Source organism: Choloepus didactylus, chromosome 3 (genome assembly GCF_015220235.1).
Source record: "Choloepus didactylus isolate mChoDid1 chromosome 3, mChoDid1.pri, whole genome shotgun sequence".
NCBI classification, from domain to species: Eukaryota; Metazoa; Chordata; class Mammalia; order Pilosa; family Megalonychidae; genus Choloepus; species Choloepus didactylus.
Window position 1 is genome coordinate 108,462,828 of NC_051309.1, and position 21,899 is coordinate 108,484,726.

Sequence of the window (21,899 nt, forward strand, 5' to 3'; positions counted from 1 at the left end):
GAATAATAATTAGAGTGAAAAGGAGCAATTGAAGTAAAAAAGAACACTGGGTACCTTTGTCTGTTTGTTTCCTTCCCCTACTTTTCTACACATTCATCCATGAACTAGACAAAGTGGAGTTTGGTCCTTATGGCATTCCCAATCCCACTATCACCCCTCATAAGCTACATTATTATACAACTGTCTTTGAGATTCATGGGTTCTGGGTTGTAGTTTAATAGTTTCAGGTATCCACCACCAGCTACCCCAATTCTTTAGAACCTAAAAAAGGTTGTCTAAAGTGTGCATAAGAGTGCCCACCAGAGTGATCTCTCGGCTCGTTTTGGAATCTCTCTGCCACTGAAGCTTATTTCATTTCCTTTCACATCCCCCTTTTGGTCAAGAAGATGTTCTCCATCCCACGATGCCGGGTCTACATTCCTCCCCAGGAGTCATATTCCACGTTGCCAGGGAGATTCACTTCCCTGGGTGTCTGATCCCACGTAGGGGGGAGGGCAGTGATTTCACCTTTCAAGTTGGCTTAGCCAGAGAGAGAGGGCCACATCTGAGCAACAAAGAGGCATTCAGGAGGAGACTCTTAGGCACAAATACAGGGAGGCCTAGCCTCTCCTTTGCAGCAACCGTCTTCCCAAGGGTAAAACCCATGGTAGAGGTCTCAACCCATCAAACCACCAGTCCCCTATGTCTGTGGTAATGTTAGCAACCATGGAGGTGGGGTAGGCGAATACCCCTGCATTCTCCACAGGCTCCTCAAGGGGGCACTACATCTTTTTTTTTTTTTTCCTTGTTTGTCTTTTTTCTTTTTTTTTTTTTTTAACTTTCCCTTCTTTTTTAAATCAACTGTATGAAAAAAAAGTTAAAAAGAAAACAAACATACAATAAAAGAACATTCCAAAGAGACCATAACAAGGGAGTAAGAAAAAGACAACTAACCTAAGATAACTGCTTAACTTCCAACATGTTCCTACTTTACCCCAAGAAAGTTACATAATATAGCAACATTTCAGTGAACTTGTTCCTACTACATCCATCAGAAATTAACAGACCATAGTCATTTCTGGGCATCCCCAGAATGTTAAATAGCTTATCTGTTCTTCTTGGATTATTGTTCCCCCTTCCTTAATTACTCTCTACTGCTAGTTCCCCTACATTCTACTTTATAAACCATTTGTTTTACATTTTTCAAAGTTCACATTAGTGGTAGCATATAATATTTCTCTTTTTGTGCCTGGCTTATTTCGCTCAGCATTATGTCTTCAAGGTTCATCCATGTTGTCATATGTTTCACCAGATCGTTCCTTCTTACTGCCGCGTAGTATTCCATCGTGTGTATATACCACATTTTATTTATCCACTCATCTGTTGAAGGACATTTGGGTTGTTTCCATCTCTTGGCAATTGTGAATAATGCTGCTATGAACATTGGCGTGCAGATATCTGTTCGTGTCACTGCTTTCCGATCTTCCGGGTATATACCGAGAAGTGCAATCGCTGGATCGAATGGTAGCTCTATATCTAGTTTTTTAAGGAACTGCCATACTGACTTCCAGAGTGGCTGAACCATTATACAGTCCCACCAACAATGAATAAGAGTTCCAATTTCTCCACATCCCCTCCAGCATTTGTAGTTTCCTGTTTGTTTAATGGCAGCCATTCTAACCGGTGTTAGATGGTATCTCATTGTGGTCTTAATTTGCATCTCTCTAATAGCTAGTGAAGCTGAACATTTTTTCATGTGTTTCTTGGCCATTTGTATTTCCTCTTCAGAGAACTGTCTTTTCATATCTTTTGCCCATTTTATAATTGGGCTGTCTGTACTATTGTCATTGAGTTGTAGGATTTCTTTGTATATGCAAGATATCAGTCTTTTGTCAGATACATGGTTTCCAAAAATTTTTTCCCATTGAGTTGGCTGCCTCTTTACCTTTTTGAGAAATTCCTTTGAGGTGCAGAAACTTCTAAGCTTGAGGAGTTCCCATTTATCTATTTTCTCTTTTGTTGCTTGTGCTTTGGGTGTAAAGTCTAGGAAGTGGCCTCCTAATACAAGGTCTTCAAGATGTTTTCCTACATTATCTTCTAGAAGTTTTATGGTACTTTCTTTTCTATTGAGATCTTTGGTCCATTTTGAGTTAATTTTTGTGTAGGGGGTGAGGTAGGGGTCCTCTTTCATTCTTTTGGATATGGATATCCAACTCTCCCAGCCCCATTTGTTGAAAAGACCATTATGGCTCAGTTCAGTGACTTTGGGGGCCTTATCAAAGATCAGTCGGCCATAGATCTGAGGGTCTATCTCTGAATTCTCGATTCGATTCCATTGATCTATATGTCTATCTTTGTGCCAGTACCATGCTGTTTTGGCAACTGTGGCTTTATAATAAGCTTCAAAGTCAGGGAGTGTAAGTCCTCCCACTTCGTTTTTCTTTTTTAGAGTGTCTTTAGCAATTCGAGGCATCTTCCCTTTCCAAATAAATTTGATAACTAGCTTTTCCAAGTCTGCAAAGTAGGTTGTTGGAATTTTGATTGGGATTGCATTGAATCTGTAGATGAGTTTGGGTAGAATTGACATCTTAATGACATTTAGCCTTCCTATCCATGAACATGGAATATTTTTCCATCTTTTAAGGTCCCCTTCTATTTCTTTTAGTAGAGTTATGTAGTTTTCTTTGTATAGGTCTTTTACATCTTTGGTTAAGTTTATTCCTAGGTACTTGATTTTTTTTAGTTGCTATTGAAAATGGTATCTTTTTCTTGAGTGTCTCTTCAGTTTCTTCATTTCTAGCATATAGAAACATTACTGACTTATGTGCATTAATCTTGTATCCCGCTACTTTGCTAAATTTGTTGATTAGCTCTAGTAGCTGTATCGTTGATTTCTCAGGGTTTTCTAGATATAAGATCATATCATCTGCAAACAATGACAGTTTTACTTCTTCTTTTCCAATTTGGATGCCTTTTATTTCTTTGTCTTGCCGGATTGCCCTGGCTAGCACTTCCAGCACAATGTTGAATAACAGTGGTGACAGCGGGCATCCTTGTCTTGTTCCTGATCTTAGAGGGAAGGCTTTCAGTCTCTCACCATTGAGTACTATGCTGGCTGTGGGTTTTTCATATATGCTCTTTATCATGTTGAGGAAGTTTCCTTCAATTCCTACCTTTTGAAGTGTTTTTATCAAAAAGGGATGTTGGATTTTGTCAAATGCTTTTTCAGCATCTATTGAGATGATCAATTGATTTTTCCCTTTTGACTTGTTAATGTGTTGTAATACACTGATTGTTTTTCTTATGTTGAACCATCCTTGCATGCCTGGAATGAACCCCACTTGGTCATGGTGTATGATATTTTTAATGTGTCTTTGGATTCGATTTGCAAGTATTTTGTTGAGGATTTTTGCATCTATATTCATTAGGGAGATTGGCCGGTAGTTTTCCTTTTTTGTAGCATCTTTGCCTGGTTTTCGTATTAGATTGATGTTAGCTTCATAAAATGAGTTAGGTAGTGTTCCATTTTCTTCAATGTTTTGAAAGAGTTTGAGTAAGATTGGTGTCAGTTCTTTCTGGAAAGTTTGGTAGAATTCCCCTGTGAAGCCATCTGGCCCTGGGCATTTATTTGTGGGAAGATTTTTGATGACTGATTGGATCTCTTTGCTTGTGATGGGTTGGTTGAGGTCTTCTATTTCTTCTCTGGTCAGTCTAGGTTGTTCATATGTTTCCAGGAAATTGTCCATTTCCTCTACATTATCCAGTTTGTTGCCATACAGTTGTTCATAATATCCTCTTATAATTTTTTTAATTTCTTCAGGATCTGCAGTTATGTCACCTTTTTCATTCATTATTTTGTTTATATGGGTCTTCTCTCTTTTTGATTTTGTCAGTCTAGCTAGGGGCTTGTCAATCTTGTTGATCTTCTCAAAGAACCAACTTTTGGTGATATTTATCCTCTCTATTGTTTTTTTGTTCTCTATGTCATTTATTTCTGCTTTAATCCTTGTTATTTCTTTTCTCCTACTTGGTTTAGGATTGGTTTGCTGTTCATTTTCTAGCTTCTTCAGTTGATCCATTAGTTCTTTGATTTTGGCTCTTTCTTCCTTTTTAATATATGCGTTTAGTGCTATAAATTCCCCCTCAGCACTGCTTTTGCTGCGTCCCATAGGTTTTGGTATGTTGTGTTCTCATTTTCATTCGTCTCTATATATTTAGCAATTTCTCTTGCTATTTCTTCTTTAACCCACTGATTGTTTAGGAGTGTGTTGTTTAACCTCCAGGTATTTGTGAATTTTCTAAGTCTCTGATGGTTATTGACTTCTAATTGTATTCCATTGTGGTCAGAGAATGTGCTTTGAATAATTTCAATCTTTTTAAATTTATTGAGGCTTGTTTTATGTCCCAGCATATGATCTATTCTGGAGAAAGTTCCGTGAGCACTAGAAAAGTATGTGTATCCTGGTGATTTGGGATGTAATGTCCTGTAGATGTCTGTTAAATCTAATTCATTTATCAGATTGTTTAGGTTTTCAATTTCCTTATTGGTCTTCTGTCTGGTTGATCTATCTATAGGAGAGAGTGATGTGTTGAAGTCTCCCACAATTATTGTGGAAACATCAATTGCTTCCTTTAGTTTTGCCAGTGTTTCTCTCATGTATTTTATGGCACCTTGATTGGGTGCATAGACATTTACGATTGTTATTTCTTCTTGCTGAATTGCCCCTTTTATTAGTATGTAGTGGCCTTCTTTGTCTCTCAAAACATCCCTGCATTTGAAGTCTATTTTATCTGAGATTAATATTGCTACACCTGCTTTCTTTTGGCTGTAGCTTGCATGAAATATTTTTTTCCATCCTTTCACTTTCAGTTTCTTTGTGTCCCTGTGTCTAAGATGAGTCTCTTGTATGCAACATATTGATGGTTCATTTTTTTTGATCCATTCTGCGAATCTATATCTTTTAATTGGGGAGTTTAATCCATTTACATTCAACGTTAAAACCGTGAAGGCATTTCTTGAATCAGCCATCTTATCCTTTGGTTTATGTTTGCCATATTTTTCCCTCTCTCTATTAATATCCTTTATTGTACCCATACCGAATCTCTTTAGTACTGAACCTTTCTCCAAGTCTCTCTGTCCTGTCTTTGTTTCTCTGTCTGTAGGGCTCCCTTTAGTATCTCCAGTAGGGCAGGTCTCTTGTTAGCAAATTCTCTCAGCATTTCTTTGTCTGTGAAAAATTTAAGCTCTCCCTCAAATTTGAAGGAGAGCTTTGCTGGATAAAGTATTCTTGGCTGGAAATTCCTCTCACTCAGAATTTTAAATATATCGTGCCACTGCCTTCTTGCCTCCATGGTGGCTGCTGAGTAGTCACTACTTAGCCTTATGCTGTTTCCTTTGTATGTGGTGAATTGCTTTTCTCTTGCTGCTTTCAGAACTTGCTCCTTCTCTTCTATGTTTGACAGTGTGATCAGTATATGTCTCGGAGTGGGTTTTTTTGGATTTATTCTATTTGGAGTTCGCTGAGCATTTATGATTTGTGTATTTATGTTGTTTAGAAGATTTGGGAAGTTTTCCCCAACAATTTCTTTGAATACTCTTCCTTGACCTTTACCCTTTTTTTCCCCTTCTGGGACACCAATGAGTCTTATATTTGGACGTTTCATATTATCTATCATATCCCTGAGGTCCATTTCGAGTTTTTCAATTTTTTTCCCCATTCTTTCTTTTATGCTTTCATTTTCCATTCTGTCATCTTCCAGGTGACTGATTCGTTGTTCAACTTCCTCTAGTCTTGTCCTATGAGTGTCCAGAATCTTTTTAATTTGGTCAACAGTTTCTTTAATTTCCATAAGATCATCCATTTTTTTATTTAGTCTTGCAATGTCTTCTTTATGCTCTTCTAGGGTCTCCTTGATTTCCTTCATATCCCGTACTATGGTCTCATTGTTCATCTTTAGTTCTTTGAGTAGCTGCTCTAGGTGCTGTGTCTCTTCTGGTCTTTTGATTTGGGTGCTTGGGCTTGGGTTATCCATATCGTCTGGTTTTTTCATATGCTTTATAATTTTCTGTTGTTTTTGGCCTCGTGGCATTTGCTGAACTTGATAGGGTTCTTTTAGGGTTTGTAGACCTATTGAAGTCCTTATCTCTAATTTATCAGATCTACAGCTTCGTGGAGTACACTTTCTCTAACTAACCAGCAGGTGTCGTCCACGAGCCACCTGTTCTCCACAAGCCAGTTCTCCCCTGCTTAGCCTTTTTGGTGAGTGGGGGAGTGAGTCTTGTGGGGCCCAATTGGTGTACCAAGCTTGCGTGTGTAGTTGGTGTTGCCTGCCCTGTATGTGGGGCGTGTTTCTGGGCAGTCGGGGAGGGGGGGTGGCCCTAACAATCAAATCTCCCTGATGATCCTAGAGTTTTAAAGCTGCTGCAATAGTCTAATCCTTCAGTTCAGTCCTGCCACAGTTTGCCTCTGCCACTGACCCACAAGTCTTTGGTATTGGCGTATGGCTCCTGAGACTTGCAAGTGGGCCCCTCTTCCAGGCTGTGCACCCCGGGTCCTCTGTTGAGGGATGACTGTGCTATGTCACAGGTGAGTGCCGTCCCCCCAGGGCAGTTCTGGGCTGCTGGGCTGTGTAGGGAGGCTCCCAGTCTGCTCAAATGATGGCTGAATGGGGCTTTGTTAATTTACACTGCTCCACCTTCCCAGCTCTGGGACATTCAGCTGAGGTTGCAGGGAAGGCTAATGTCCACGCCCAGTTTTGTGGTGTGTGCCTGTTATTTGAAGCCCTTCCGTCACACTGGGTTGTCTGGGGCAGCTCTGGGCTATGGGGCTGGCGATGAGCAGGAGTGTTTCCTGTCCACCAGGATGGTGGCTGTGAGTGGACACCCCCCTTTTCTTGGGAAGTTGTGTTGTTTAGTGAATTTTCTCAGCCACTGGATTATTGCCTTTTGTCTCAGAGCTCTCTTAGTTCTGCTCTTGACTTGACGTGCCCAAATTGCAATTCTTTGAAGCTTTATGTATTGGGCTTCTTAGAGTAATTGTTTTAGAAAAAGAAAAAAGGATTTAAAAAAAAAAAAACGGTCCTCCTCAGAGATCTAATGGGTTATTGAAATGCTAATAGACCAAGCAACCAGGGCCATTAAGGAAAGGTCCACAGGGCAGAGAGATCAGCTTTGGTTTGGGATTTGCATATGCGCCTCAAGGCCTGAGCTCCGCCCTTCCCCTTTCTGTGTTCACCAGAACTCCAAAAATCCTCTGCTTTTATTTTGGAGTTTTTCTTGTTGTTTTTTTTCTATGCCTGTCTCCTCTCTGCTGGGCTGGCTGCTCTCAGAGTCTCTGGTGTCTGGTCTCAGTCTATCTATGGTTGGAGTTTGAATCAGTAGAATGAGTTTCCAATGAGAGCAGCCACTGCAGTTCTCCCTTCTCCTTCCCGGAGCTGACAGCCCCTCCTCCCCCGGGACTGAGCCTGGCAGGGAGGGGCGCGGGTCCCCTGGCCGCAAAAACTTACAGATTTCGCTGATCTCAGCACTTCCACGTTTTCATGAGTGTTGTATGAAGTATGCCCAAAGACAGATTGCTCTGTGGTGTCCAGTCCACGCAGTTCCTGGCTTTTTACCTACTTTCCTGGAGGAGTAACTAAAACTTACAGCTCACCAGTCTGCCATCTTGCTCATTTCCTTTTAGAACCAGTTATTATCACGAAAGTTCTAGGTATTAGACTAAATAAAAGCTTCATATTTGGCTGTGTTATTCATTCAAGAAATAATCATTGAGCCTCTACTTTGCACCAGGCACTGGGAATGGAATTGAAGACAAAATAACAAAACTCTGCACTCATGAAGCTTGCATTCTAGTGCAGCTCAAAGCAGTAATGTCAAACAGATCAAATTTGACGGGCATCAAACACTGTGAGAATAATAAAAGAGCATAGGGAACAGAGAACAATGGGGTGCATTTCAGACAGGGTTGTCCATAAAGGCCTCTTTGATGTCTTCCAAATGGACAGATGAGCAGGGAATGGACTAGTGATACCAGAGGTGGATTTGGAAGAATTGGCAGGTGTGATAAGCGCTACCCAGAAGCTTCCCTGGCAACTTCCTCTAAGCCCCCATTTTCTAAGCCGTCCAAGTCTGTGTGACTTGGTATTGATATTGAAAAGAGGACTTTCCCTCAATTCTGCATTTGAACCAAATCCTGTATTTGAACCCAAAACAAGTAGCTGTTGGGAGAGTGAATGAACTCAGACGGCTCTGACAATGAGGAAGAAGGCCCTTTTTACCAAGCTCTCCTTCATTCTGCCTTTTACAATCTACCTTTCCTTCCCTCCTGTTCCTGCTCCAACAGCTTTTTACTTTTTGTTGGTACAAAAGAAAAGCCAGTGTACCTATTCTAAGAGGATTTATTATATTGAGGCTTTCTGAATGCCTTAAAAAATCTAAATCTGGCATTCATGAAGAGGATTAGCACAATCCCTCTTGGTCATTATCAAGAAATGAGAATTGAGGGGTCTATCTGGAATAGAGGGCAAACTCACTCCACTGACTTCCAGACTAAGGTCACCGATGTGGGCCTGGTTATCAACGCTGTTAAAATGGGAGAACTTTGTAAGGAAGCCTATATTGCAAACTACATTGGCTACACTGACTTTCAAAGATGTCCACCTAGCACTGGTTTATACAGTTTGAATTTCAATTTTTTGTTGGGAAATTGCCAGTCCTCTGAAGAAAACCTGACAAAAATCCAATCTGTTGTGTTTGTGTCTGTGTGTGTGTTTTCCATACTGACTCAGGTTTGAATAACATTCCGATCTGTACCGTGAATGATGATGAGTACTCATTCAGAACGCTCTGGAGTGCCAGCCAGTTGAACCACTTGGAGAATGAAGAGGCGCGCAGTAACCCACCCAGCATCGCACCCGTGGAGAGCCCCATCAGAGGAGTCTCGCCAGCCCCAAACAAAGTGAAAGTGCCCCCAAGGCCTCATTCCGGTGAGTCTCTCTCAACTGATGAATGTTTCCTCAGGTCTTCTCCAAACCACCAAGAGGTGGGGAATCTAGATGACTGCTAATGAACTGCAGTGGCTTTTTAAAGTAATCATTAAAATTCCACACTGTGAAATAAGATACTCATTACAAAAATTTGTCAATCTTCTAATCTCAATTCAGGGAAATATGTTAATAAATATTACTATTGTCTTTGTGAATTGTTCCTAAGAAACATTTGGTATGTGTCTTAGTTTCCTAGGGCTTCCATAATAAAGTACCATAAACTTGATGGCTCAAAACAGTAGAAATTTATTGTCCCACAGTTGTGAAAGTTAGAAGTCTGAAGTCAAGGTGTCAGCAGGGCCTTGCTTCCTCTTAAACCTGTGTGTGTGGTGGGGGGTGGGGGTGGGCAGGGTCCTTTCTTGCCTTGTCTTGCTTATGGTGATTTGCCAGCAATCCGTGGTGGTCTCTGCCTGTCATCACATGGTATTTTCCTTTTGTTCATGTCCCCTCTCCCCATCTTTAAGGACACAGTCATGTTGGATTAAGGGCCCACCTTAATCCACTATGACCTCATTTTATCTTGCCTAATTCCATCTGTATAGCCCCATTTTCAAATAAGGTCACATTCTGAGGTCCTGGGGATTAAGGCTTCAGCATATTTTGTGGGGAGACATAATTCAACCAGTAACAGTGTACTTCTGGTCTCTAATCCCCACAGAACTAGTTAAAAGATACTAAAAAAAAGAAGAATGTTTACCCAACATTGATAGGGGAACTACTTCAGACAAAATGTGAGTCAGGAAAAACAATAAGGCTGGAATTGCACTTTTACATTTTCTTCCCCAGACTGTGATCTCCTCCAGGGCAGGCTCCAGTGTTACTGCCTTCTCTGTTTTTGCCACACTTGCTATCTCCTTAGGTCCCAGCACTGTGCCTGGTCCTTAGTACTCAATTCAAATCTTGAATTAATATTTATTGAGTTGAAATGAAAAGGGATTAATCAAAAGCAAAATATGTGGCTACAATGGCCAAAGTAAAATGGAAGAAAGGAATTCTGGATGGTAAAAATTATATCCAGTTCTTCTCTTTCCCCTACCCTATACAAGTACATGCTCTCACTAAAAGTTTCAGGGCACTTGAAAATTTTGTAATAATGTGGTAAAATATATGCCTTTCTAAAGACAACAGTAACAGTGATCATTTATAGAGCACTGACTCTGTGCCGGATATCATTCTAAGGTCTTCAGCATGTCAATTCATTTTATCCTTTCAAGAGCACCACTTCCCTCCCTTCCACTAGCAATGAAGAGTCAAAGCCCACCTATTTTACCTGCTTCTTGGTATACCTTCCTATACTTCAGAACCTACCAAGCTAAGAATTACATTTCCAAGAGTCTCTTTCAAGTAAAGTTCTACACGGGAATTAGGTGTTGCCATCTAGTAAGATTTATACAGCAGATGTGAGGCTGAGGTCATCGTTTTTAGTAGCTTTCTTCTATCAAGCACAACTGTGCAGACATGAGGTTTTCCTGCTACAACATTTCAGTGTGCAGATTCTGGATTTATAGGTGTCAAAAGGCAAAGTTAGCAGATATGGTGGCTTTCTGATTGCAGCAGGATTACAGTGCCTAATCTCTAGCCTCATGAATGTTGACAGCAATTGAAGAGGCAGTGGCTTCCTGACTCCCTTTCCTCCCAGTTGTGGCAATATGCTGTGTGCCCCTTGGTGGGGTATTTCCAAGGTGCTGTTCTTGGAGTCATTTGTGAAGGTCAAGACACATTCTCTGCTCCAGCCCTTCCAAAGATATCACAAGCATCTAATTTTCTGTATTGTTTACCTTTCTGCTTAAAATTGCTAGAGAACTTTTGCTTCCCACAATTGAGCACTGATTTGATAGACTCACTATCCTTAACTGTTTTCACTATTTAGAGAGAGGTAACTGTACACTTTTTCTTTCTTCAGCTAGAGCTAGTGATGCACAAAATATTTCCACCTTTTAAAAAACTGTTGTGCTGATGATGGCTTCAGTGAGAGAGAGCATCACTTACATAGAGTATATCTTTAAATTAATGTAAAGAGAAATTAAACAAAGTATTGTCAGGGTAATTTAGAGGAATTTCAGTAGATGATTACGAAATGGATAGGGTTGAGAGGATGATGAAATGAAACAAGAAAGAAAATTAAGAATGTAATTATAACTCAGCACACACCATCTTTTTCTGTCTACATGGCAAACAACACATAAAATTTCTTTAATTAGAAAAAGCAAATGCCATATGGATAGGGAACAGAGAAAATATGTCATACTGAAGTACATATTTTTAAAATCAGTGTAATCAGATCAAGAAAGCACTTTCAGTGTTTCTTTATATCATCTTCTCAGGCATAGAATTAGTTTCATGATATAAATATGTTTTGCTTATGTTATTGTAATGCAATTGCAATTTTCCTCATATTTATAAACAGATCCCTAAGTTGACCTTAATTTAAATTTAGATGTATTCTTATTTATTTCAGCAACTGACATATATGTCATGTAATAGCAAGTTTTTGTTTTTTTTTTTAATTTGATTTAAGTTTTTCCTCAATTTCATTTCAGAGCCCTGTAGAAAAATCAAGGAGTGCTTCAAAACTTCCTGTGAGAATCCGTTAGTAATTAAAAAGGTAAAGAAACAGCTATTTAAAGCTACCTATTTAGCTTTGCTTCTATAATTTCCTTTTTTTCCATATTCCACAATATTTTTACAGCATTATTAAGGCATAATTAACATAATACAAACTGCACATATTTAAATTGTACAATTTGATATGTTTTGACACACACACACACACACACACACACACACACACACACACAGGAAACCATTACCAAAATCAAGAAAATGAATATATCCATCACTCTAAAAATCTTCTCATGACCCTCTGTAATCTTTCTCCCTCCAGACCCTGGCTTCCCCAAAGTCAAACATTTACCTGCATTCTGTCACTATAGATTAGCATGCACTTTTTGGAATTTTATATAAAAGAAATCATATAAACTAAAAGTGTGTTCTCTTTTATTACCAAGGTTCCTTTAACTCAGCATAATTATTTTGAGTGTCATGTGTTGTTATGTGTATCAATAGTTCATTCCATTTTATTGCTGAGTAGTATTCAATTGTACAGACATCCCATAATTTGCTTATTCATCTACCTGTTGATGGACGTTTGGGTTATTTCCAATTTTTGATAAATAGAGCTGATATAAAAATTTGTGTACAAGCCTTTGGATATGTACTTTCTTTTCTCTTGGAGAGGATTGTCTGAGTCTTATGGTAGGTATATGTTTAACTTTTTAAGGAACTGCTGAACTCTTTTTCAAAACGGTTATACCAGTTTACCTTGCCCCTGCCCCCCAGTCATATTTCCTTTACTCCTCATCCTCCCCAAGTTGAGTTGATCAGTCTTTTTAATTTCAGCTAGTATCTCTATATTTCAGTTATAAGTCTTTTGTCACATATACATTTTGCAAATATTTTCTTCCAGTCTGAAACTTGCCCCTTTTTTTGTAAGTGTTTTTTTGAAGTACCAAAATTTATAATTTTGACAAAGTCGACTTTTTAATTTTTTCTAAAGTTTTAAATATGTATGCTGTTTATTTCTCTATTGTGCACTATTGCAATGGCTAGAACACACGTAATGAGAGCAGATAACTTTGCCTTATACCTGATCACAGGGGAAAAGCATTCAGACTTTAGCCATTAAGTATGTTAGTTTACTTTGTTAGAATATGCCCTTTTTTATAGTTGGAGAAGTCTCCTTTCATTCCTAGTCTGCTAATAGTTTTTATCAGAAATGGTGGCTGGGTTTTGTCAAATGCTTATTCTTTACCTATTGAGATGATCATATGATTTTTCTTTTTAGTCTGTTAAAACAGTGAATTACATTGATTAATTTTCAAATATTAAACCATTTTGCACACCTGGTATAAACCCCGCTTGGTCATGATGTCTTATCCGCTTTATATGTTTGTTTTGATAAAATACTGTTTATTATATGTTCATGATGGGTATCTGTAGTTTTCTTTTCTTGTAATGTCTTTTTCTGATTGGCATCAGCATAGTGTTGGCTTCATAGAACAAGTTGGGAATGCCTTTTCGATATTCTGGAAGAGTTTATGTAGAATTGGTGTTATTTCTTCCTTAAAAGTTTAGTGAAATTCTTCAATGAAGCCATATGGGCCTTGAGTTTTCTTTGAATGAAGGCTTTTAACTTCAAATTCGATTTCTATCATTTTTTTTTTCATTGAAATTGACGATTCAGATTATGTTTCTTCTTTTGTAGTTTTAGGGCTTTGGTAGTTTGTGGTTTTCAGGGAATTTGTCCATTTCATCTCATTTGTTGAATTTATTGAAATAAAGTTGTTCATAAAAATACCCTTAATACCCTGTGTGATCTACAGGAATGGCTGCTGTCTCATTCCTGATACTGTTAATTGGAGTCATTTTTTTTCTGATATATATTGCTACAGGTTTATCAATTTTACTGATCTTCTAAACCAGCAGCTTTTCATTTTGTTTTCTTTAATGTTTTATTTTTCAGTTTCTATTTTATTCATTTTTGCCTTAACTTTATAAAAGGTGAGAGGTTAGCGCATTGATTTGAGACATTTTTCTTTTCTAATATAGACAGTTATTATTAATTTTTTTCTAAAAACACTGCTTTGGCTCCATCCCCCAATTTTTTTTAATATTTTAAAATATGTTTAAAATATTTCCTAATTTCCTTAATTTCTTCTTTGACCCATAGGTTACTTAAAATTATTTAATTTCCAAGTATTTGTGGATTTTCCAGATATCTTTCTGTTATTTATTTCCAATTTAATTCCACTGAAGACAAAGAACATACTTTGAATACTCTGAAACTTAAAATTTGTTGAGACTTGTTATATGGCCCAGAATATGGTTAGCCTTGATGTTCCAGTTTGTTAATGCTGCCTTTTTGCAAAATACCAGAAATGGACTGGCTTTTACAAAGGGGGTTTATTTGGTCACACAGTCACAGTCTTAAGGCCATAAAGTGTCCAAGGTCCTCAAGGCATCAACAATCAATTGGCTTCACTGGAGGATGGCCAATGGCATCCAGAAAACCTCTGTTAGCTGGGAAGGCATGTGGCCGGCATCTGCTCTGGAGTTCTGGTTTCAAAATCGTTTTCTCCCAGGACGTTCCTCTCTAGGCTTCAGCTTCTCTCCAAAATGTCACTCTCAGTTGCTCTTGGGGCATTTGTCCTCTCTTAACTTCTCTGGAGCAAAACTGTGCTTTCAAAGGCCGTCTCAAAAATGTCTCTGTAAGCTGCAGCTCCTCTGTCGGCCCCTGGGCATCCTTCAAAGCTCGCTCCTTCTGTCTGAGCTTATATAGTGCTCTAATAAACTGATCAAGGCCCAGGCTGAATGGGAGGGGCCACACTTGCATGGAAATGATCTAATCAGAGTTATCACCTACAGTTGGGTGGTTTGCATCTCCATGGAAACACTCAAAGAATTACAATCTAATCAACACGAATATGTCTACCCACACAAAATTGCATCAAAGATAATAGCATTTTGGAGGACATAATACATTCAAACTGGCACACCTGATAAATATTCTGTGTGCATGGGCAAAGAATTTGCACCCTGCTGATGTTGGATAGAGTGAAATATAAATATCCATTAGGCCAATTTGGTCAATATTTTTCTATCAATTATTGAGAGAGAGAGAGGTGTTGAAATCTGACTGTAATTGTAGATTTCTATATATTGCTTTTCATTTTAATCAGTTTTTAACCATGCATTTTTAAGCTCTTTTAAGAGTATAACTATTCTGGTTTGTTACATCCTCTGAATGAAATGACCTTTTTATCACTGTAAAATTACTAACCTCATCCCTGATAATATTCTTTGCTTTGAGTCCTATCTTGCACATCCTTTAACACTGTTAAAGTTCTCATTTTCCAGGACCAGATAATACCCTCAGGGAAAAAAATGGCTCTTGCATTTGCCACATACAATCATATGCTTCTCACTTCTCCTTCACTTTTTAACTGATCATTCTTTGCTATCGTATTTACTCTTTGATACTGTTTTAGTTTCCTAGGCGCTCAAGCAATTACCATAAAATGGTCTGGTTTAAACAATGGGAATTTGTTAGCTTACAGTTCTGAGGCTAAAAGAAAGTCCAAATCAAGGTATCATCAAGGTGATGCTTTCTTCTGCAAGCCATCAAGGTTTTGTTGATTTCAATTTCTTGCTTCTGTGGTTTTTCTCTGTGTGTCTGAATTTCATTCCCCTTATAAAGGACTCCTATAATAGAATTAAGACCCATCCTGATTGAGGTGGGTCACACCTTAACTTAACTTAACACACAGCCTCATCAAAAGGTCCCACTTACAGTGGTTTGCACCCACAGGAATGGATCAGATTTAAGAACATGTTTTTTCTGGGGCACATACAACTTCAAACTACCACAGATACTATTAATTGTTTTTAAAATTTTTAACCAGCCTTATTAATTGTGCTCAGTGGGAAGGTTGAACCAAAAAAAGCCTATTGCTATGCCAAGAGATAAGAAGTCTACATAATAAACTTTAAAAAGGAGAATGTATCTAAATACAATATACCTTTATTTTCACTGTGCCATTGATTAAAAACTGTTTATCAAATATAGTCATCACAGTCACAGGTTGTTGATTCATTCAGGCACCAGCTTATGTGTGTCTTTATATGTCACTCACTTTTGAAAGTTAAAAAGCCTTCCCTGAAGCAGGAACACAGATCTAAGGCTTCTATAATTCCTCTCGGATTTAAAGCAACCACAAACTTTTTTTATTGTTAGCAGTATATTTACCTCACAGAACAAGAAAACAGCCTTTCCATTTCCTCCTATAACTAATCAAGGGAAGTAATTTAGTTTGCCTCTAACTCTCCAGCTCTCGGCTGCCATTTGGCAGAGCAAGGAAGCAGCAAATCACATCATGAAGTCTCTTCACAGACGCAGCATAAAACCTCCCAGCTGTCTTTTCCCAGTCATAAAAGAGAAGACTTCCTCAAATCAACAGATAATCCCATGAGTTTTGAGTTGGTTGTTATCTGGGCCCGCAAAAAAGGTTATACATTAAACATTAAAAAAATCATCTTGGTGTTTAGCCAATGATTTACAATGGTTTCAATAAACATAAATAACACATTTTTATTTGTTCTGTCTCTGTATGCAAATATTTGGTAATTAGATTTTAGGGGATGATTAATACTTTCATGGATCTCTTATTCACTACAGTATTTCTCATTCATATTACATTTAATTTTAGTAGAAATTGTAAGTGGATGAAAATACATATTGATTATATTATACTTTTGATTTAGGAAGAAATTAAGGCAAAAAATCTGCCATCACCTCCAAAGGCATGTTCTAGTGCTGGTTCCTGTTTTTCAGAAGTAATGAGCACCCAGACTGGCATTAAAGAGAACACTGTTTGCATACCAAACTATCTGGATCAGGAAATAAAAGTAAGAGGCAGGTTTATTAAATCCATAACTTAGAACTGCATGAATATACAAAAAAGGTCATGTCATTAGCATCCTTAAGACTCTTTAATGGTTCTCTATTGAAAATTGAATTGATTTAAAATACTTAGCCTGAATTCTAAGGCCTAATCCTATTTTAATTTCCATTCTTACTTCTCCCTATAATCCTGTCTCTCTCACATAAACACAACCTATGGTTCAGACATAATGAAAATCTTGGCATTTGTCAAACAAACGCAGCCCTATTTTTCCCATTATTTATCATCTTCCTAATGCTCAAGAGACCTACCCTTATCTTCTTGCCATTATGTGTACATTTCCTTCACATATTTTAAGGCAGAGATTCCTCCAGTCAACATTCCTCTCTCCCACTTATCTGTGGAAACTATTTCTTTAGGCCTTCTCTAACCAGGGTTATAAACTGGGTCATATTAATATTAATGTATAACAGCAGCCTACTGGAAGGTTCTCCTCTGCAACAGTTATTTCTGAGAATGACATATAATCAAGAATAAATCAATCAGCTGGCATTTGTCATCTGCCTTTTTTTTTCTTGCTCTGGATCCCTTTTGTAACCTCCACATTGTCCTATAAGAACCATTAAAATGAACTAAGAGTTAAAATTTTGTAATAATGACTCTAAGAGCAGTTATAAGTAATAGTTATCTGTAATAGCAAGTACAAGTAACAGAGCAAGTTGTAAGGAGGGTTATTGGATAATCCTGACAGGAATGGTTTTAAAATGAAAGCATACGTTTTTACGTTTGTTTTTTACTCTTTTTACCTTTTTTGGTACAAGAAAAATGTTCAAAAAATAGATTGGGGTGATGAATGCACAACTATATGATGGTACTGTGAACAATTGATTGTACACTTTGGATGATTGTATGTTATGTGAATATATCTCAATAAAACTGAATTTTAAAAAAAGTAAAGCATAACATTGGTATTAGGTATAATAATTTATGATGATTAAAATTTGGAAGGAGAACAAAAAGGAAGATGGAAAAGAGAGAGTATCTGCAGACTTGACTTGTGTTTATACAAGGTTTCCTGATGATACTGACTAAAGATTTTATATTGTACAGTGTCTTCAGAACCACTATCTACCTCACCTACTACATTCTGGCCACACTGATATTTCTATGCCATGTTAGGGGCTTTCCACCAACCATGTCCCCTACTTAGAATTCTCTTCCCCTTGATTCTCTCAGTGATGGCACTTTCTTCTTATTCAAGTCTGTCTAAATGTGACTTAGAAACATTTTCCCTGACCACCCAATCTAAAGTAGCTACCCAGTCACATTCTAACCCATAACACTTTGCTATTTTTTGCACAGCAGTTGTTATGTATATGTTCATATTTATTTGTTTCAACTATTGTCTCTCTCAACCCATCCCCATTAAAATATAAGTTTCATAAGATCTAATACCATTTTGGTTACTGCTTTATTATCTTCAGTGCCTTGATGAGTGCTTGACATCTAGTACTTATTCAACAAATATTTATTGAATATTGAATAAATGAATTAAAAATAAAAGTACTACCAAGATCAAAGTGGAACTGCTCAAAATCAGCTAACCACAAAACCCTAGACTCAAAGAAACCATAAGTTCAGTGCAGTTTTAGTAAGACTGTCTTGCTTCCTTGCATGTGAGTAGACCAGTATGATCCTACAGAACTGGCATTGTGGATATTTATTAAAGGACCCTCGTCTCAAAATTATCAGCCCCCTTGCAGATATTGACTAAACTGAACAAATACAAAAATCCGTTAAAATATAAACTCTTTGAAAGAATCTTTTCTGTCTTGTTCATAATGGAATCTTTAACACTTACCAATTTGCTTGAAAAATATTAACTGGACAGAGCATGGACTTTTCAAAGTTGTAGATTATTTGCTAAATAAATAAAAGAAGAGGGAATAAAGTGAGAAAGCAGGTTTACTCAAGATTCCCTGGCTTATATAAGAGTCTTAAAAAGAGACCCCATCTTGGACATATTCCATCCTTCTGTGTTTTCCACCAAAAAATCTGGCAACTATCTCCCAATTTCCTAGTGTCCAAGATAACTCTGAACAGGTTATAGGAATCAAGAAATGTTTGCACAGGTGTGTTTGTGTGTGAAAGAGTATAAGTTTCATGATTAATTACTTTAAAGGAAAAGAAAAACAGAATTCCGTGTTTATGGACACCTTGTTTTAAGCCTTCCTCCCAAAGATCTTGAATTTACAGAAAAGTCTCTTTATTTTTGACACCAAAGTCTGCCAAACACATAAACTTAGTTTTAAAATATTTAGTGTCAAACTACAAAATACTACCATTTGCAGACACAAATGGTTCCATCATTCATGGAGCTTATGAGAGGGATTGCATAGGCATTTTAAGATTGCAGAAGAGATTCTGAAGGCAAGAGAGTTTTCAAGGATAAAGAGATCTAAATGCTTAATATACATTTAGAAGATGAAGAGAAGTATGGAAGAGATTGTTCCCAGCCAAGGTACCACTATATGCGAAGGCCAAGAGGTGGGGGCACTGCTTATTCAAGGAACTAAAAGTTATTCAATATGGCTGGTACAGAAAGTGCAAGGAGACGGTAGCATGAGGTGGAGTTGGAGACTTAAGCAGAAACTAGATACTGAAGTACTTTGTAAGCCATATTCAGGTGTTCTGATTTCATCTCAAAGCTTTGGGAAGCCAGTAAAGAACTTTAAGGGCTGAGTTATACTGAATTATTTTGTATGTACAATATCTATATGGTAAGTTGCATTTTAGAAAAATCACTCTAGGTACAATATGCAGAATTAATTTGAGTTGGGGGCAAACTTGCAGGCTAGGGATTCTTGTTCTGAAATGACAGATTAGGCATCAGACAACTTCCTATTGAAACAGCTATATATCTGGACAAAATATATAATGAATCTCTGTTCAGGCACTGGACAACAGACAGTGCAGATCTCTGACCACTGAGAGAAGGGAAACAGTTGGGGTGATTTTCCACATTCAGTCCAGATTTCTGCAGGGGGATATTCCCAATCATGGTACAGAGAAGTGGAAGTAGAGTCCAGCAGAGAGCAGCAGCCTCACTAGGCAATGGAGACAGAGCTTCAAGTTTGGGATTGCTGAAATGGCTGGAATTTTTCAAAAGTAAGTTACTGGGGAAAAGGGATTTGTGCAGAATGAGATACAGAAATCTGAATAGGGTTCCCACTGAGTCTTTGGTCCAATGCCAAGCTGTGCATTCACAGGGTGAGATTCTGAGGACTGACAGAAGAGAGCTACAGGGAGGTTGCACAAAACTTGGAAATGCTGGAGATCCGCCAGAGTGGAGAGAATTTGTTGAATACACCAGTAATTCAGTTGAGACCACAGAAAGGCCATACCTTAAGAGGAAGGTTACTTTAGTCTTACAGTAAGAGCTGCTCTAGATATACACTATCAAATCCCAAAACCATGTTTCAGCAGACCAAGCTCATCTGCCAATATATTAATTGTATTCCAGAACAAAATTCAACACTCTTTGAAGGGAGACAAACAAAATCCAAGCTCTCAACAATGCAGCTTGTACAAATTCCATCATACAATAAAAAGTTATTATATATGCAAAGAACAGAAAATATAACCGCAAATAAAGGAAAAAAGAGCCAATAGCAACAGACACAAAGATGGCACAGAAGCTGAAATTAGCAGGCAAGACTTTAAAAAGGTGTTTTAAATATTTTCAAGGAAAAGATGGACATAATGGCTGAACAGATGGGGAATGTCAATAGAGAAATGGAATTCATAAAAAAGAAGGCCAAAAGGAAATTCTAAAATTTAAAAATACAACACTTGGAATCAAAATTTCACTGCATAGGCTTAACAGTACATAGGATACTACAGAAGAAAATATAATCAAAATTAAAGACAGAGCAATGAAAACTATCCAAACTATAGAAAAAGTACTTTAAAAATATAAACATCACCTTAGTGACTTCTGAGAATACATAATGTGATCTAACATATGTGTAATTGGAGTCTCAGGAGAAAAGAGAAATACTGGCTCAGAAAAAAATTAATAAGCAATTATTTACACAACTTGATGAAAAATAGCCCACAAATACCTAACAAAACCCAAGCAGGATAAACCCAAAGAAAATCACATCTGGGCACATTTAATCAATTGCTGAAAACAAAGAGATAATGCTACTATCTTGAAAGCAGAGAGAGTAAATACACAGTACATGTAATGATTTAAAAAAATTACTACTGACCTCATCAGAAACATGCATGTCATAAGACAATGGATTGACATTTTAAGGTGTTAAAGGGAAAAAAAAATAACCTGTCAGTTTAGAATTCTATCCTTCAAACATGATTGTGTGGTATGTAAATATATCTCAATAAAATTGAAAAAGAAATGAATGTGAGGGAGGGGTAAGTGCGGTTATAAAAAGGGAAACAGAAGGGATCCTTGTGGTTTGATAACTGTTCAGTATCTTGACTGTGGTGGTAGATAAACAAACCTACAGAAGTGATAAAATTGTGTAGAACTTAATACCATGCACCTCCCCACTCACAAATGAATTTAAGTAAAACCACAGAAATCTGAGTAAGAACACCAGATTGTATCAATGTCAATTTTCTGTTTGTGATATTATACTATAGTTTTGCAAAATGTGACCATTGGGGGAAACTGGGCAAAGCATACAAGGGCTCTTTCTATATTATTTCTTACAATGCATGCGAATCTACTGTTATTTCAATAAAAAATTCAAAAAAAAAAAAGGAGCTAAAAAGTGGAAGAGAAATAAAGACATTTTCATATAAACTAAGGCTGAGAGAATTCATAAAAAGACCTACACTAAAAGAAAGTTCTTTAGGCTAAAGGTTAAGGTTCTTTGGCTAAAAAAAAAAGTTCTTAGGCTAAAGATACCAGTTGGAAACTACAGTCTACACAAAGGAATGGAGAATGCTGGAAATGTTTATATGATAAATATAAATGACATTTTTTCTCATTTCTGAATTTCTTTAAAAAACAACTTATTGTTTGGACTGAATGTACAAAAATGTATTGTGTGTTTATAACATGTATAGAATTAAAATGACAACAGTAACTGAAAGTACAGGTGGGAGTTAAATGGAAGTATAACTTATAAGGTTCTTAAAATATATATGAAGTGGCATAAATATTAATTCAAGGAAAACTGTGATAGGTGCAGGATGCAATTTTAATCCCTAAAGCAACAAAAAAGTAGCTACAAAGTCACTGGAGAAGATAAAATGGACTACCAACAAAATGCCTGATTAATCCAAAAGAAGGCAAAATGGAGAGGGGAACAAAAACAGACAAATAAAAAAACAAATAGCAAGATGGTACACTTATACCCATGCAAAAATATAAATGCACACAAA

At 37.3% G+C, this 21,899-nt stretch overlaps 1 protein-coding gene across 1 annotated transcript in view; it reads left to right on the plus strand.

Annotated features, from left to right (window-relative positions):
* The window catches only part of C3H4orf17 (chromosome 3 C4orf17 homolog), a 205,483-nt gene that overhangs the window by 175,099 nt on the left and 8,485 nt on the right, over nt 1-21,899 (plus strand). The window contains exons 4-6 of the mRNA XM_037830316.1: nt 8,767-8,964; nt 11,565-11,629; nt 16,345-16,488. Coding sequence (XP_037686244.1) covers nt 8,767-8,964; nt 11,565-11,629; nt 16,345-16,488 — 407 coding nt within the window. The remainder of the gene's footprint in view (nt 1-8,766; nt 8,965-11,564; nt 11,630-16,344; nt 16,489-21,899) is intronic.